Genomic DNA, 12,629 nt, shown 5'->3' with positions numbered 1-12,629 from the left:
TATCATTCTCATTGACACAGGTGAAGGTTGTTTATAATCCAATACATTCTTCCAATGAGCCCTTGTTACATTTGCAATAGACTTTTGTCTTGCAAAAAAATTGTATATTTGTGAATATATGAATGCATTTCCAACAATATGACAATAAGTAAACAAAAAGAAATGACCTCATTCATTTCGTGGGTTTTACTGTGCAAACAAACAACATATTAAAACATGCATAATCTCTCAAACAACGATAAGAAAAAACATGGCAAATAATAAAGGAAGAGGTAAAGAAGCAGAAGGGTGACGTTGGCCACAAGAGCCGGAGCTGGGGGGTAATGTCCTGAGGTTTAAACGACATGGGTTGTCTACTTCTTTCAGTGAAATCTCCTTTTCGCTTGCTGGCTGTGCTTGAAGCTCATCTCTCACCTGAAAAAGAAAACCTTTCCCTTAATTAATCAACAAAGTGATTTAAGTGCTTCCAGTTTCTTTTGAACCAAGTCAGTCCCTGATCCTGCTCTCTGCCTTTTGTACACCCCAAACCCACCAACATTCTTCAGTGCTCCCAGCCATTTCCAAATGCTGCAGATCAAATTCATCCCTTTGACTCACCCGTTCCACTTGTTCAAACACACGGAGGAAGTTCCCTCTCAGAACTCCGGCCAGCTCTTGCTCAGTCCAGTCCCTTTGCAGAAGCTCTTGGATCAAAGCAGGGTACTTGGAAACATCTTCAAGGCCTTCTGGAAACCTACGATCAGTCACTATAATGAACTGCTAGCTTTACATGCACAAGGAATCCACATTTTAACTTTTTTTTTTTTTTGGGAATTTGAAAACAAGTGTGCCTGCGTCTATGATGCAGGGCTCAGCAAATGTTAAACAAATATTGTGAGCACACTGGAGAGAGAACACTGTGCTCAAGCACAGCTGCAAGGTGGGAGGATGTTTTAACTTAACCAAGCCAGTGTACAGAGGAATAAGGAACTGATAAAGTGGGGTACTTTTTATCGAGTGCAGAAAAGATAAACGTTCTGTGTCTGGAACGACATTGTAACTTGCCATGAAATTGACACTGTTTATAGATTGTTAGAAAAACAGAGTGTCAGCAGAGTTCACAAAGTTCAGCTTCATACACAGTTAGCCAATATATTTAAGATAGGCACTCATTAGTGCTAGCCTTTAGCTGAACTCTGGTCTTTTATATTTTTAATAAATAAAAATGCTCTACAAACCCCCTAGCTCCATCATAGTCACCCCCGATTCCAACTGATTCCGGACCAGCAATCTTCTTGATGTGGTCGAAATGATCTGGAAAGATATTAATATTGCACAATAAGAGCTTCAGTTCAGTTACTCATTTTCATTAATAAGTATTATTGTAAAGTATATGACACATTATATTCACCAATACTCCATGCAGTTTAAAAGCAAACACTTCTTTTGTTTTATGTGGTTCATTTGTCAAATGCGTAACAGTAGAGAATCCACACTTCTACTGTGTCTGCAGGGCTGAGTAAAGGACCACATTGCTCTTGATAAATGCTGCATCAGTGTGGCTTGCGTGAACACTTTCACTTTATACTAGCACTTTACATATATTCAAATAAACAAGAACAAAACAAAGCTGCTGGACCTGCTACTGTGGCGATGTTGGCTTTCTTCCCACAGGCCACAAACTGGCTGTACAGGTTCACCATCACAATGCCCCCGTTATCTTTCTGAGAATAAAACACAAGCAACACTTTTAAAATGACAGCAGCGAGAGGGAAGCTGCAGAAAGCGATGTATTAAAGAAAGAAAGAGGTCACGTGCACTGTTGAGGGCCATGAGGTTTTACATTTAAAAATGAGATGAAACACTTGGACGAATTAGGACTATAGCAGTCACACTTTCTGTCACAATACCAGTTACTGTCAGGTCGAGCTGTGGTAGAAGTCACTGTCCAAGGGTGAGGTGACTGTGCATTAAGAGCTTTACATATTTTTTTTAAATACATAAAACACTGGTGCTCTCTTTGCCACCATAGTTTACATAGTAATTACTTTAATATTTGCAGAAGATTCAGACAGAAATGTGACACACTGTAAAGGCTCTTTGTTAAATAGGAACTCTGCACCAAACAGCACAGATAAATGTGAAGTTAAAGGAGAAGCAGCTGACTGACGCTATACAGAATGTACCTCTGAGCTGCGTGTCGCACTGAGAATATGTGGAGTTGTGTTCATTTTGATCTGCTGTATTTGGTCTAGTGTTTTAAATAAGGCATGCCCAGTCTCTATGCATTATGTATATGTGTTAGTGTTGATTCATTGCTTACCAGCAGCTGCAGCAGGTCATCAGGCACATTTCTGGGGCTGTTGCAGACAGCGGAGGCAGAAGAGTGGCTGAAGATAACAGGCGCCCGGGAGATGAGGAGCACAGCTCTGGCTGTGGACACGGAGGAGTGGGACAGGTCAATCATCATCCCCAGACGATTCATCTCCTTTACAACCTCCTAGAAAACAGGACCGTCGGTCAGGCACACGCCAGCCAGCATCACCCTAATGCAGGAGTGGTCAACCCATGTTCCTGGATAGCCTCAATCCTGCATGTTTTGTATGTAGCTGTAAATCATCAATTGCTATATACTGTACCTGGTACAAACAGTAATTCTGACAAAGTAAGCCCAATCATTAAGTCAATTACATCACTAAGAGGCTCGGGTAAAACAAAAGCCAGGACACCCTGAGGCTCTCTAGGACCAGGGTTGGCCACCCCTGCCCTAGTGCATAAACTGCTCGTAACATACCTGCACAGTCTAATATGCTATCGACGCTAACTACATCATGCATGATGGTCAAGAGAAGTGAACGGCAATCTTGTGGCTTCAGTGCATGCTGATCTTGTGTTATGTAGGTGGTGTGGAAAGGGTGTAGGTCTGGGATGGGCATCTCCAGTCCTGGAAGGCCATTCTACTCAGCTTCAATGAAATAATTGATAGCTTTGAGAGCTGGATGGAGGTTGATTTGGTTCAATTAAACAATTAAGAACACGGTTTGAATGAAGAGCAGGTCTGGAAGGACCAGAGTTGTCCATCCCTGATCTAAGTAAAGGGATGCTTTTTTTAAGCACTTTCTGACAGGAATGAAACCACACCCTTTCCAATTTAGTGGTGAGTTTCTCACTAGTGTCATACTCTTAAAATGCTTTCAGTTATATCATCTCCATAACATGTCAAAGAGAACCAGTCGCCAAACCACTACCTCACTTACACAACTGCAAAGCAACATGTTCCGGTAAATACTGTAGCAAAAATACGTACACTGCATAGACACTGTGTTTACAGAAACTACAAAGATTATCTAAATGACCGTTGCAGCAGGAAACCAGTGATAAGCTCATAGCTCCTCCACGGGGCCCCAATCTAGTTCTGCCAAATATAATGTTCTTAATTATTTCGATTTGACAGTTGAAAATGTCAGCCCTATCGAGTATACTGGAACTTTTTTTTTTTGTTTGGTTTTTAAATTTCCATTTAAATGTTTGCCTAACAATTTTTGCGCAAGCTGCATAAACAAAATCAACCTTGTCAAATCTGAAGAACATAATTTCTATTATACATAGCTACACAATTGAAGCATATTACCTTGCCAAATTCAGTCAAGCTGGTATCCCTCTGGTAAACCCTGTGACTGGTGGATGATGTTTCTGCCCTAAAAAAGGAAGAAATAGTTAACATCTCCTGGGGTCTGCTAGTCTGCAAAGAAACCATTTATTTGCAAAGGGGTGTGTGTGTGTGTGTGTGTGTGTGTGTGTGTGTGTGTGTGTGTGTATTATAATTAATAAACTGAAAACTCAATATTTAATAATTCACTTCAACACTGCACGAGTTAAACCTTTGCACAGTTAAACAGTTTTTTTTTTTTATTCACTTGACCTTGACTCTCGATGGAATCTGAAACTAGTGGTTAGCTACCAGGTTCAATCATGGAAATAAGCAGCAGTGTGAGACTGCTTTCTGCTTTGTTTTAGACCTTGTTAAAGACGGGCGCTTAAGGTACTCAAAGTAACGACCCATTACCAAGGAGTGTTGCACGTGTGGGTTAAAGCGAGAGAGCGAACGCCCAGGTCATAGAACATGCGGAGGGCTGGCAGGCTGCTGTCAATGGAGTGGCCTCCTTCTATCGCAATGAGGCAGCCAATCTTCTTTGTTTCCCTGACAGCTGAAAAACACACAATCAACACTGCATAAAACTACAAAACTGCACTTACAAAACAGTTTCAGAACTGCAGTACTAAATGCCTACAGCTAAACATGTTGAAAACATTATGCCAATTAAACTTAATGGCATAATAGCATAGAAAAAAACAAGGGTTTCCCTGAAAAGTAATTACAGAACACAGACGCATGACAAACGTTGTTTGTTTTGTTGTTTTTTTGCTCTGCTGTTTAACTGTTTGGATCCTCAGTGTTGATATAGGCACGTCCCACAGACTCCACAGTAAGGTATCATTCCTGAATCTGTACCTGTGGAGGAGGTGACCAGCTCCAGCTCCTCATAGCTGCTGCACATGCGTTTGATCACATCAATCTGCTCCAGAGTCAACCTCACCGCGTCCCTGTCCTGAGAGCTGCACACCACATAGGCTGACCACATCTGCAAACAACATCATATACTCAGATATATTAGGGCTGTCCAACGACAAAAAAATAATAAAAATAATAATACTCATGATTAAAAAATGTAAATCTCATTTAATCTTGGTTTTAATTGCATATTTAATTAATGTAACTATTGCATCCATCTCATTCAAATTGGTTTTATTACTGATATTATTACTACTATTATTAACAATTTAAAAAAAACCTTACTGCATTTCAAATTAAACTATATATTTTCTTATTAGTTTCCTTTAAAAAGGGTATTAAATTATTTTTTATATCTTAAAATATCTAAATAAAACAAAGCATTCACTGAGTAATGGTTACATGTTCCTTAATTGTAAACAATACCTTTTTAAATAGATGTGGTTATTGAAATAAAAGTGAGTAGCTATGCACTTTGCAACAGCATTGTTTATACAGGGTGTCTCACTGAGAGTAGCCCTCTGTAAGTAGTACAAGTATTACAACGAACAAATAAATAATACATAAACAATCCCATGATGGAGCAGCACAGACTCGCTATTACAAACGTGCTTTATACATGAACGTCACTCCCAACGTGAACATGGACTGAATGCCATCTAACTGAAATATTTACAGGGCTACTCAAGTGGGGCACCCTGTATTGTACTCACATGATGTAGCCTGATTCACAGACTTGCAGAGAAAGTGACATTTGTTGCTGCCTGTAGCAGAAGAAGTGCTGAAAGTGTATTCTGAGAAGTGAATACAGCAGGGTGTGGTTCTACCATGGAATTCTATTCCGACAGTGTTTTTAAAGACCAGCTTCTGTAATTTCAAGATGAGTACTTGAGCTATAGAAATGAAAATGGCACACTTTGCATTGTGAGTTTCGTGACAGTGCTCTATTTAAGTAAGTGAGACAGCTCCACTGCAGCCCCTTACACTATCTCCCCGACTGTTGGGCATTACCTTGGTAGGCGGCCTCTACCCGAGTTCTATTCCTTAATGAATGGAAGCCTGCATGTTTAACTCTTTCAGAATTACTGCCATGGCTGGTATAATATGATAAATCACTTTGTGGCTGCATTAACAATCCCTTCCTGTGTGGATTACCTGTGCTCCCACATGCCCTGCTTTCAGTCTCTCAATGTCAGTGTGGGTTTTTGAGAGGTTGTGTAAGTTAATGGTGCTCAGCCTGTTGTTGTAGTTGATTCGCAATTGCAGGGCAAGATCGTTGTGTCTACAGAGACGGGGGGAGAGGAAGAAGTGGGATGGGACAACATTGTATTTGTTATTTCATGCTCAAAAAATAATTAGTCATTACATATTTCTAATCCAAACTGCTTTCTCGAAGCCAAGAGTTTCCAGCTCAGTCAAGACACTGAAAGTAAACTGTAAACTGTCCAAATGTGTTCAAAACTCTGAGGGAAACGTCATACTGTACAGTATAGCTGGACTTGAACACCAGAAAAAACACTTGCTTGTTGGAAATATGGAAACAGAAAGAATGTGCTTCCCCTTTTAGAACAGATTTGATCATTTACCCCATGCATGTCTATGGTTTATCATATCCCGTTTTTGCACACATTGACACTAGTTCTTATTGTGAATTGAGCGCGCAGAACAATGTTAACTTCTGTCACTCTTCTAATCATTAACAAGTAATTTCATGCCACATATTACTGTGTTATGCTGTGTAGTTTCTTGATATTTTGTATTAATTAAATACACGTTTCTTGTACCAAACATGATGTAGACAGTTACCCATCAATAAGAGGCTCTCTCCTCATTAAATCCAAGGTCTTTTGTTCCACGTTGGTGCTTGAAGACCATGCTAGAAGCACAATGGCGAGGAGTGATGTCACTGTGCATCCTTGAGATTGCCATGCAGTCCACAGCGACTGAAGGGGGTTCCAGAGCAACATGGACAGAGAAGCGAGGACCTCTGCAAGTCTGCCTGGAAAAGAAAAAAAAACACACACACAAATACAGGCAGACAGGAACTGCAGTGTGTTATACTGTATAGTGGTGATGACATTGCAAAGCCCAGCTACAGATACAGACTCTACATTGCAGAGCCCAGCTACAGATACAGACTCTACATTGCAGAGGGTAGCTACAGATACAGACTCTACATTGCAGAGGGTAGCTACAGATACAGACTCTACATTGCAGAGGGTAGATACAGATACAGACTCTACATTGCAGAGGGTAGCTACAGATACAGACTCTACATTGCAGAGCCCAGCTACAGATACAGACTCTACATTGCAGAGCCCAGCTACAGATACAGACTCTACATTGCAGAGCCCAGCTACAGATACAGACTCTACATTGCAGAGCCCAGCTACAGATACAGACTCTACATTGCAGAGCCCAGCTACAGATACAGACTCTACATTGCAGAGCCCAGCTACAGATACAGACTCTACATTGCAGAGCCCAGCTACAGATACAGACTCTACATTGCAGAGCCCAGCTACAGATACAGACTCTACATTGCAGAGGGTAGCTACAGATACAGACTCTACATTGCAGAGGGTAGCTACAGATACAGACTCTACATGCAGAGAGGTAGCTACAGATACAGACTCTACATTGCAGAGGGTAGCTACAGATACAGACTCTACATTGCAGAGGGTAGCTACAGATACAGACTCTACATTGCAGAGGGTAGCTACAGATACAGACTCTACATTGCAGAGGGTAGCTACAGATACAGACTCTACATTGCAGAGGGTAGCTACAGATACAGACTCTACATTGCAGAGCCCAGCTACAGATACAGACTCTACATTGCAGAGCCCAGCTACAGATACAGACTCTACATTGCAGAGGGTAGCTACAGATACAGACTCTACATTGCAGAGGGTAGCTACAGATACAGACTCTACATTGCAGAGCCCAGCTACAGATACAGACTCTACATTGCAGAGGGTAGCTACAGATACAGACTCTACATTGCAGAGGGTAGCTACAGATACAGACTCTACATTGCAGTAGCTACAGATACAGACTCTACATTGCAGAGGGTAGCTACAGATACAGACTCTACATTGCAGAGGGTAGCTACAGATACAGACTCTACATTGCAGAGCCCAGCTACAGATACAGACTCTACATTGCAGAGGGTAGCTACAGATACAGACTCTACATTGCAGAGGGTAGCTACAGATACAGACTCTACATTGCAGAGAGCTACAGATACAGACTCTACATTGCAGAGATACAGATACAGACTCTACATTGCAGAGGGTAGCTACAGATACAGACTCTACATTGCAGAGGGTAGCTACAGATACAGACTCTACATTGCAGAGGGTAGCTACAGATACAGACTCTACATTGCAGAGGGCAGCTACAGATACAGACTCTACATTGCAGAGCCCAGCTACAGATACAGACTCTACATTGCAGAGCCCAGCTACAGATACAGACTCTACATTGCAGAGCCCAGCTACAGATACAGACTCTACATTGCAGAGCCCAGCTAAAGATACAGATTCTACATTGCAGAGCCCAGCTACAGATACAGACTCTACATTGCAGAGGGCAGCTACAGATACAGACTCTACATTGCAGAGCGCAGCTACAGATACAGACTCTACATTGCAGAGGGCAGCTACAGATACAGACTCTACATTGCAGAGCCCAGCTACAGATACAGACTCTACATTGCAGAGCCCAGCTACAGATACAGACTCTACATTGCAGAGCCCAGCTACAGATACAGACTCTACATTGCAGAGGGTAGCTACAGATACAGACTCTACATTGCAGAGGGTAGCTACAGATACAGACTCTACATTGCAGAGGGTAGATACAGATACAGAATCTACATTGCAGAGCTCTAATGCTAAACAAGCTTTACAGTCCACTACCTGCCTCCAGTCCCTTACTGACTAGTGCTGAAAATGAAGTTCACAGTTTCAATGTTACCAAACTTGTTCTGCAAAGAACTCCCCATTCCTTGGAAAGATTGTATGAATAAATAATATCATATCAACATGCACTGTAATAAGAGCATACAAGTATATTTTACAGTAATACAAATATAAGAAGCAAATTACAAGTAACTGATGATAGAAATGACTATATTAAAGGGTTTCTAATAATGCACTGCGGTGCCCAAGTATTTCACTCGATAGAAACAGTAATAAAACTAAAAGGCACGGTGAAGCAAACTCATACAATTGTTCCTATATTCCAATACAGATATTTCACGTTCCGCTATTTGTACATTTGATTAACTTAAATACAAGCATGCATTCAGACTTTATGAAATCATTTATTAAAATGTAATTGCAACACGTATGTCTGCAATCCACTGGTGCTTCTCTCAAATGCAATTTTAACATTCTTTCATGTACCTATGTGGCGAGGAAAAAAAAAAGGTAAACACTTACAGCCAGTAAATGGTATTAACATGATTTATTTCGGGAACAGTAAGGCCAATATAACAACTATTTTACGAGAAAGAAACTTACTGTCGTTCTGGCGCTCTTCACACTTCTGACGCCCTTCCACAACTAAACCCAGCTGGGGAGAAAAAATTGCTTGCAGTTGCTCCACCCAGAGTTTACATAAATTAAACATAGGTTAATCTAAATATGGAAATATACGTAAATCCACATAGAGAGACATCAGAAATAAGAAATATACTAATAATGCTCAGACTGCAAGTTTTGAAAAAGAAAAAAAAAAAAAGCAATCTGGATAAAAGTGATGCGAGTTTTGTAATCCTTTATTTTTGTGAACGAGATTACTTTTATCTGCACCTTTTGGGATATGCCTGCTTGTCATGTATTCGCTGAGCATTTTTTATTAAAGCTGCCGATAAAAGGTAATAAATAATCAATGCGCGGAGACGTCAGTGAGTGTAACCAGTAACCTTTTCCAGTTGTGATTCAGTCTTTAGCGCTTCTCTTTCGAGTTGTTGTGAGTTCTCTTGCAATTAACTGCTGGAAGTGGGCTATTGCCGTTTCAGAAACTTGGCAGCTGAAGGCTGAGCTAACGCTGCGCATGTTTCATAGAGAAGTCTGTCCGGCACTATTCACAGTAGATGTGAGATTCAGACACTCGGCTTTTCTATGATATTTCTGACAAACCAGCCACGATCATTTAGGTGGTGGACAGTGACATTTTTTGTTTCATGTAAATATAGGACGTTCAAAAATGTCTGCTTCTGTGGAAGCTGCGTGTGAAATCAGACAGACAGCAGCAGCCACAAACAGCCGGCGCAGCAAGCTCCGCACTGGGATACGGGAACGCAACCAAGGCTGGCAAGAAGACATCAAATGTTTTCAAACATTTTGCACCGCGGTTTCTAAAGGACCCCTAAATCAGTTGCTAAGCAACCCAGCTCAGCTCTTTTAGTATGCCAGTTATAATGTCACAATAAACTGCCAGCAAAATACATTAAGAACAAATAATTCATTAAAAATAGAAAGGTAAATACACATGGTATTAAAAATTGCAGTATAATACACCTTCAACGTAGCGCCATAGCAGAACCTCCAAAATCTCTGTATAGGGTATGACAGTAAAGACCCCGAGGGTGTTCTTCACAGTGCCATTTAATGTCCCAACCGTACTGTTTATAAATTAATCATCTTGAAAATAAATTAACCATACAGTTCGTAACTTAACCAATTAATTACTTCCTGAAGGGCGCCTCTAGCAGTGTATTCTGATAGCAAGTCCTTCAGGCGCCTGCTCTTGAGTATTTGGGCCAGATAATCTGGCTCCATGGAGTTAGTTTTCATTCTTATGCAGATGACACTCAGATTTATCTTCACACTAAACCTAATACCTCAGTAGCTGTTTCTGTACTCTCACACTGTTTGATGGAAATCAAATTATGGAAGCAAGAATATTTTCTGCAGTTAAATTGCAAAGACAGGGGTTATGCTGCTGGGTTCTCCATGTCAGTTGAGTAACGTGGGGAACTTCAGCTTGGCTATTGATGAGTTTGAAATTAGAGCGAGTTCCGAAATGAGAAATCTCAGTGTTATTTTTGATCCTCGCCTAAATTTCGAAGCTCAAGCTCGAAATGTTACAAAGCTGTCTTTTTTTCCATCTGTGTAACACAGCCCGCTTAAGACCTGTTCTCTCGCTACCTGATGCAGACTCCTGCATGCCTTCGTCTCCTCCCGACTCGACTATTGTAATGCATTGTTTGCTGGAGCCTCTAAACGTGTTATTAATGGGCTACAATATGTTCACAACTCGGCTGCTCGAGTCCTAACAAGGTCTAAATCTTTTGTACATATTACACCTGTCCTGGTATCTCTGCATTCCCTTACAAAAATAACCTATAGAAAGTCCTATAGCAAATTGGTCAAGTCCTATAAAATATCCTTTAGGGTTTCTTTAAAACCTTTTTAGTCCCATAATGTCCAATAGTACCACTACAGGTGAGTATAAATGTCTACTGTTACCATATAAGGCCTTGAAAGGTCTGGCTCCTCGTTATATCTCAGATTTGTTAATTGTATATTCTCCTGTGCGAAACCTGAGATGTGCAGACACTGGGCTCTTAACAGTGCCAAAATCTAGGCTTCAGTCAATGGGAGATAGGGCCTTCAGTTACTACGCACCCAGCTCTGGAGTGCTCTCCCACAGAAAATAAAAGATTCAAATACTGTTCTTGTTTTAGTGTGTAACCTGCTTCCTGTCCATTTTTAATATCAATGTGTATTGTTTTAAACTGTAAAGCGCTTTGAGATATGCTGTATGAATTTCGCTATAAAAAATAAAGATTATTATTATTATTTTGCCAAACACCACAAAGCATTTGGGGATATTGCAGGATACACAGGAAATGCAGTTCGCCATTACAGAGTCCACACTTGTGTCAAAGCGCACTACCTGATGCGATCTGATTTAGAACCGGACTCCAGGCTGCCCTCTGAGGTGCTCTCGAGTACGGTGTTAAACGCTGCATTTGGCACTTTTAAAGCCGGTTTAAAGGCAGTGTGGACAGGGCCCGATGTACTGAGTTTGCCCTTAAAGTTATTTTTAATATAATTTGTTTTCACAATTCAGCAAATGTATGTAACGTTAACTGATGAGCAACACATGCGGTTAGCTACAATTGTAAAGATATACGATTTTGTTGGTGAACTAGTTTGTCTTGTTCGTAGTGATTTGTGCAGTAGTTAATCACAGCATTGACAGCGTACCATTTTCTGGCGTTAAACCGGTACACTTGTACCACTTTCTGGCCCTAAACCGGCGCCTGATGTTTATAATGAGTGCAGCAGTATCAGAGTTACGATCTTCTGCCCTCTGCTGTTCGCAAAGGGAAATACAGTTGTATCCCAATATTATCATTACCAGAACTGTAAACACTGTTGCATTTTTATGTAATTTGTATGAAAAAGCCCATTTTCAATTACGGCTATTACCAATGTGAAGTATGACAGCATTCTATAAATGCTTTGAATGTAACAGTCCTCTCATCTACCTCTTTATTCTTGAACAAATATACAGCTAAATTATAATTCACAATGGACAATGTTTTATCTGTGAAAATTGTCACTTTTGCGAGTCCTCGCTTGATCCGTGCTTGGCAATATTAAATTCAACAGATGTATCTTTTTGCTTCCTAAATCATATGATTTCCAAACTTGTCAAACAATATAAATCAGGGGTAGTAGCCACAATTACAATGAAACCTCATTATTGTCTGATTTTTCAAACCCCTATTAACACTGATCTTAAACTACCTAATAATGCCAGTGGAAAGTCCAATGCCAACCGGTGCATCACAGCGTGTACTAATGTGTTGCAGCGTTTGAGAACCGTTTCACGGAACACCACCACGTGCACACAACACTTGATCTTTTTCTGCATATATTCAGCTTCTTTGCTTCTCTGCAGTGTGTATCATCCTTGTTCTTCAAAACATCACTTTGTTTTGTTGAAACAAAGTTGTGCTTTACAGGATCTTAAATCTACATGTGTGAAAGCGTGCACAATATCCGAAGTCTTCTAATCAATATGTTGCACAATAAAACGTGTTACTCACAAA

The 12,629-nt window shown here is 40.5% G+C and overlaps 1 protein-coding gene across 1 annotated transcript; it reads right to left on the bottom strand.

Moving 5' to 3' along the window:
- Positions 1-171: 171 nt before the first annotated feature.
- Positions 172-9,285, bottom strand: LOC121326190 (dipeptidase 2-like). Its single transcript, XM_041269390.1, has 11 exons — positions 9,082-9,285; positions 6,359-6,551; positions 5,708-5,834; positions 4,493-4,622; positions 4,046-4,187; positions 3,611-3,677; positions 2,303-2,479; positions 1,619-1,703; positions 1,218-1,293; positions 598-733; positions 172-414 (listed from the first exon to the last, which is right to left on the bottom strand). The coding sequence occupies exons 1-11, from the start codon at positions 9,188-9,190 to the stop codon at positions 229-231; spliced, it is 1,428 nt and encodes a 475-aa protein (XP_041125324.1). The 5' UTR covers positions 9,191-9,285; the 3' UTR covers positions 172-228.
- Positions 9,286-12,629: the final 3,344 nt, after the last annotated feature.

This window comes from Polyodon spathula, chromosome 13, assembly GCF_017654505.1.
Source record: "Polyodon spathula isolate WHYD16114869_AA chromosome 13, ASM1765450v1, whole genome shotgun sequence".
In the NCBI taxonomy this organism is placed as follows: domain Eukaryota; kingdom Metazoa; phylum Chordata; class Actinopteri; order Acipenseriformes; family Polyodontidae; genus Polyodon; species Polyodon spathula.
Note: the sequence above shows the minus strand (reverse complement) of the source record. Positions and strands in the feature narration are given on the sequence as shown.

Coding starts and splice junctions, on each gene's coding strand:
- LOC121326190 (XM_041269390.1), bottom strand. CDS start 9,190: ATGTTTAATTTATGTAAACTCTGGGTGGAGCAACTGCAAGCAATTTTT. Junction 4,623..5,707: donor CAGGGCATGTGGGAGCACAG/GTAATCCACACA, acceptor TGTTGTTTGCAG/ATGTGGTCAGCCTATGTGGT. Junction 1,704..2,302: donor ATGACCTGCTGCAGCTGCTG/GTAAGCAATGAA, acceptor TTTTATTCTCAG/AAAGATAACGGGGGCATTGT.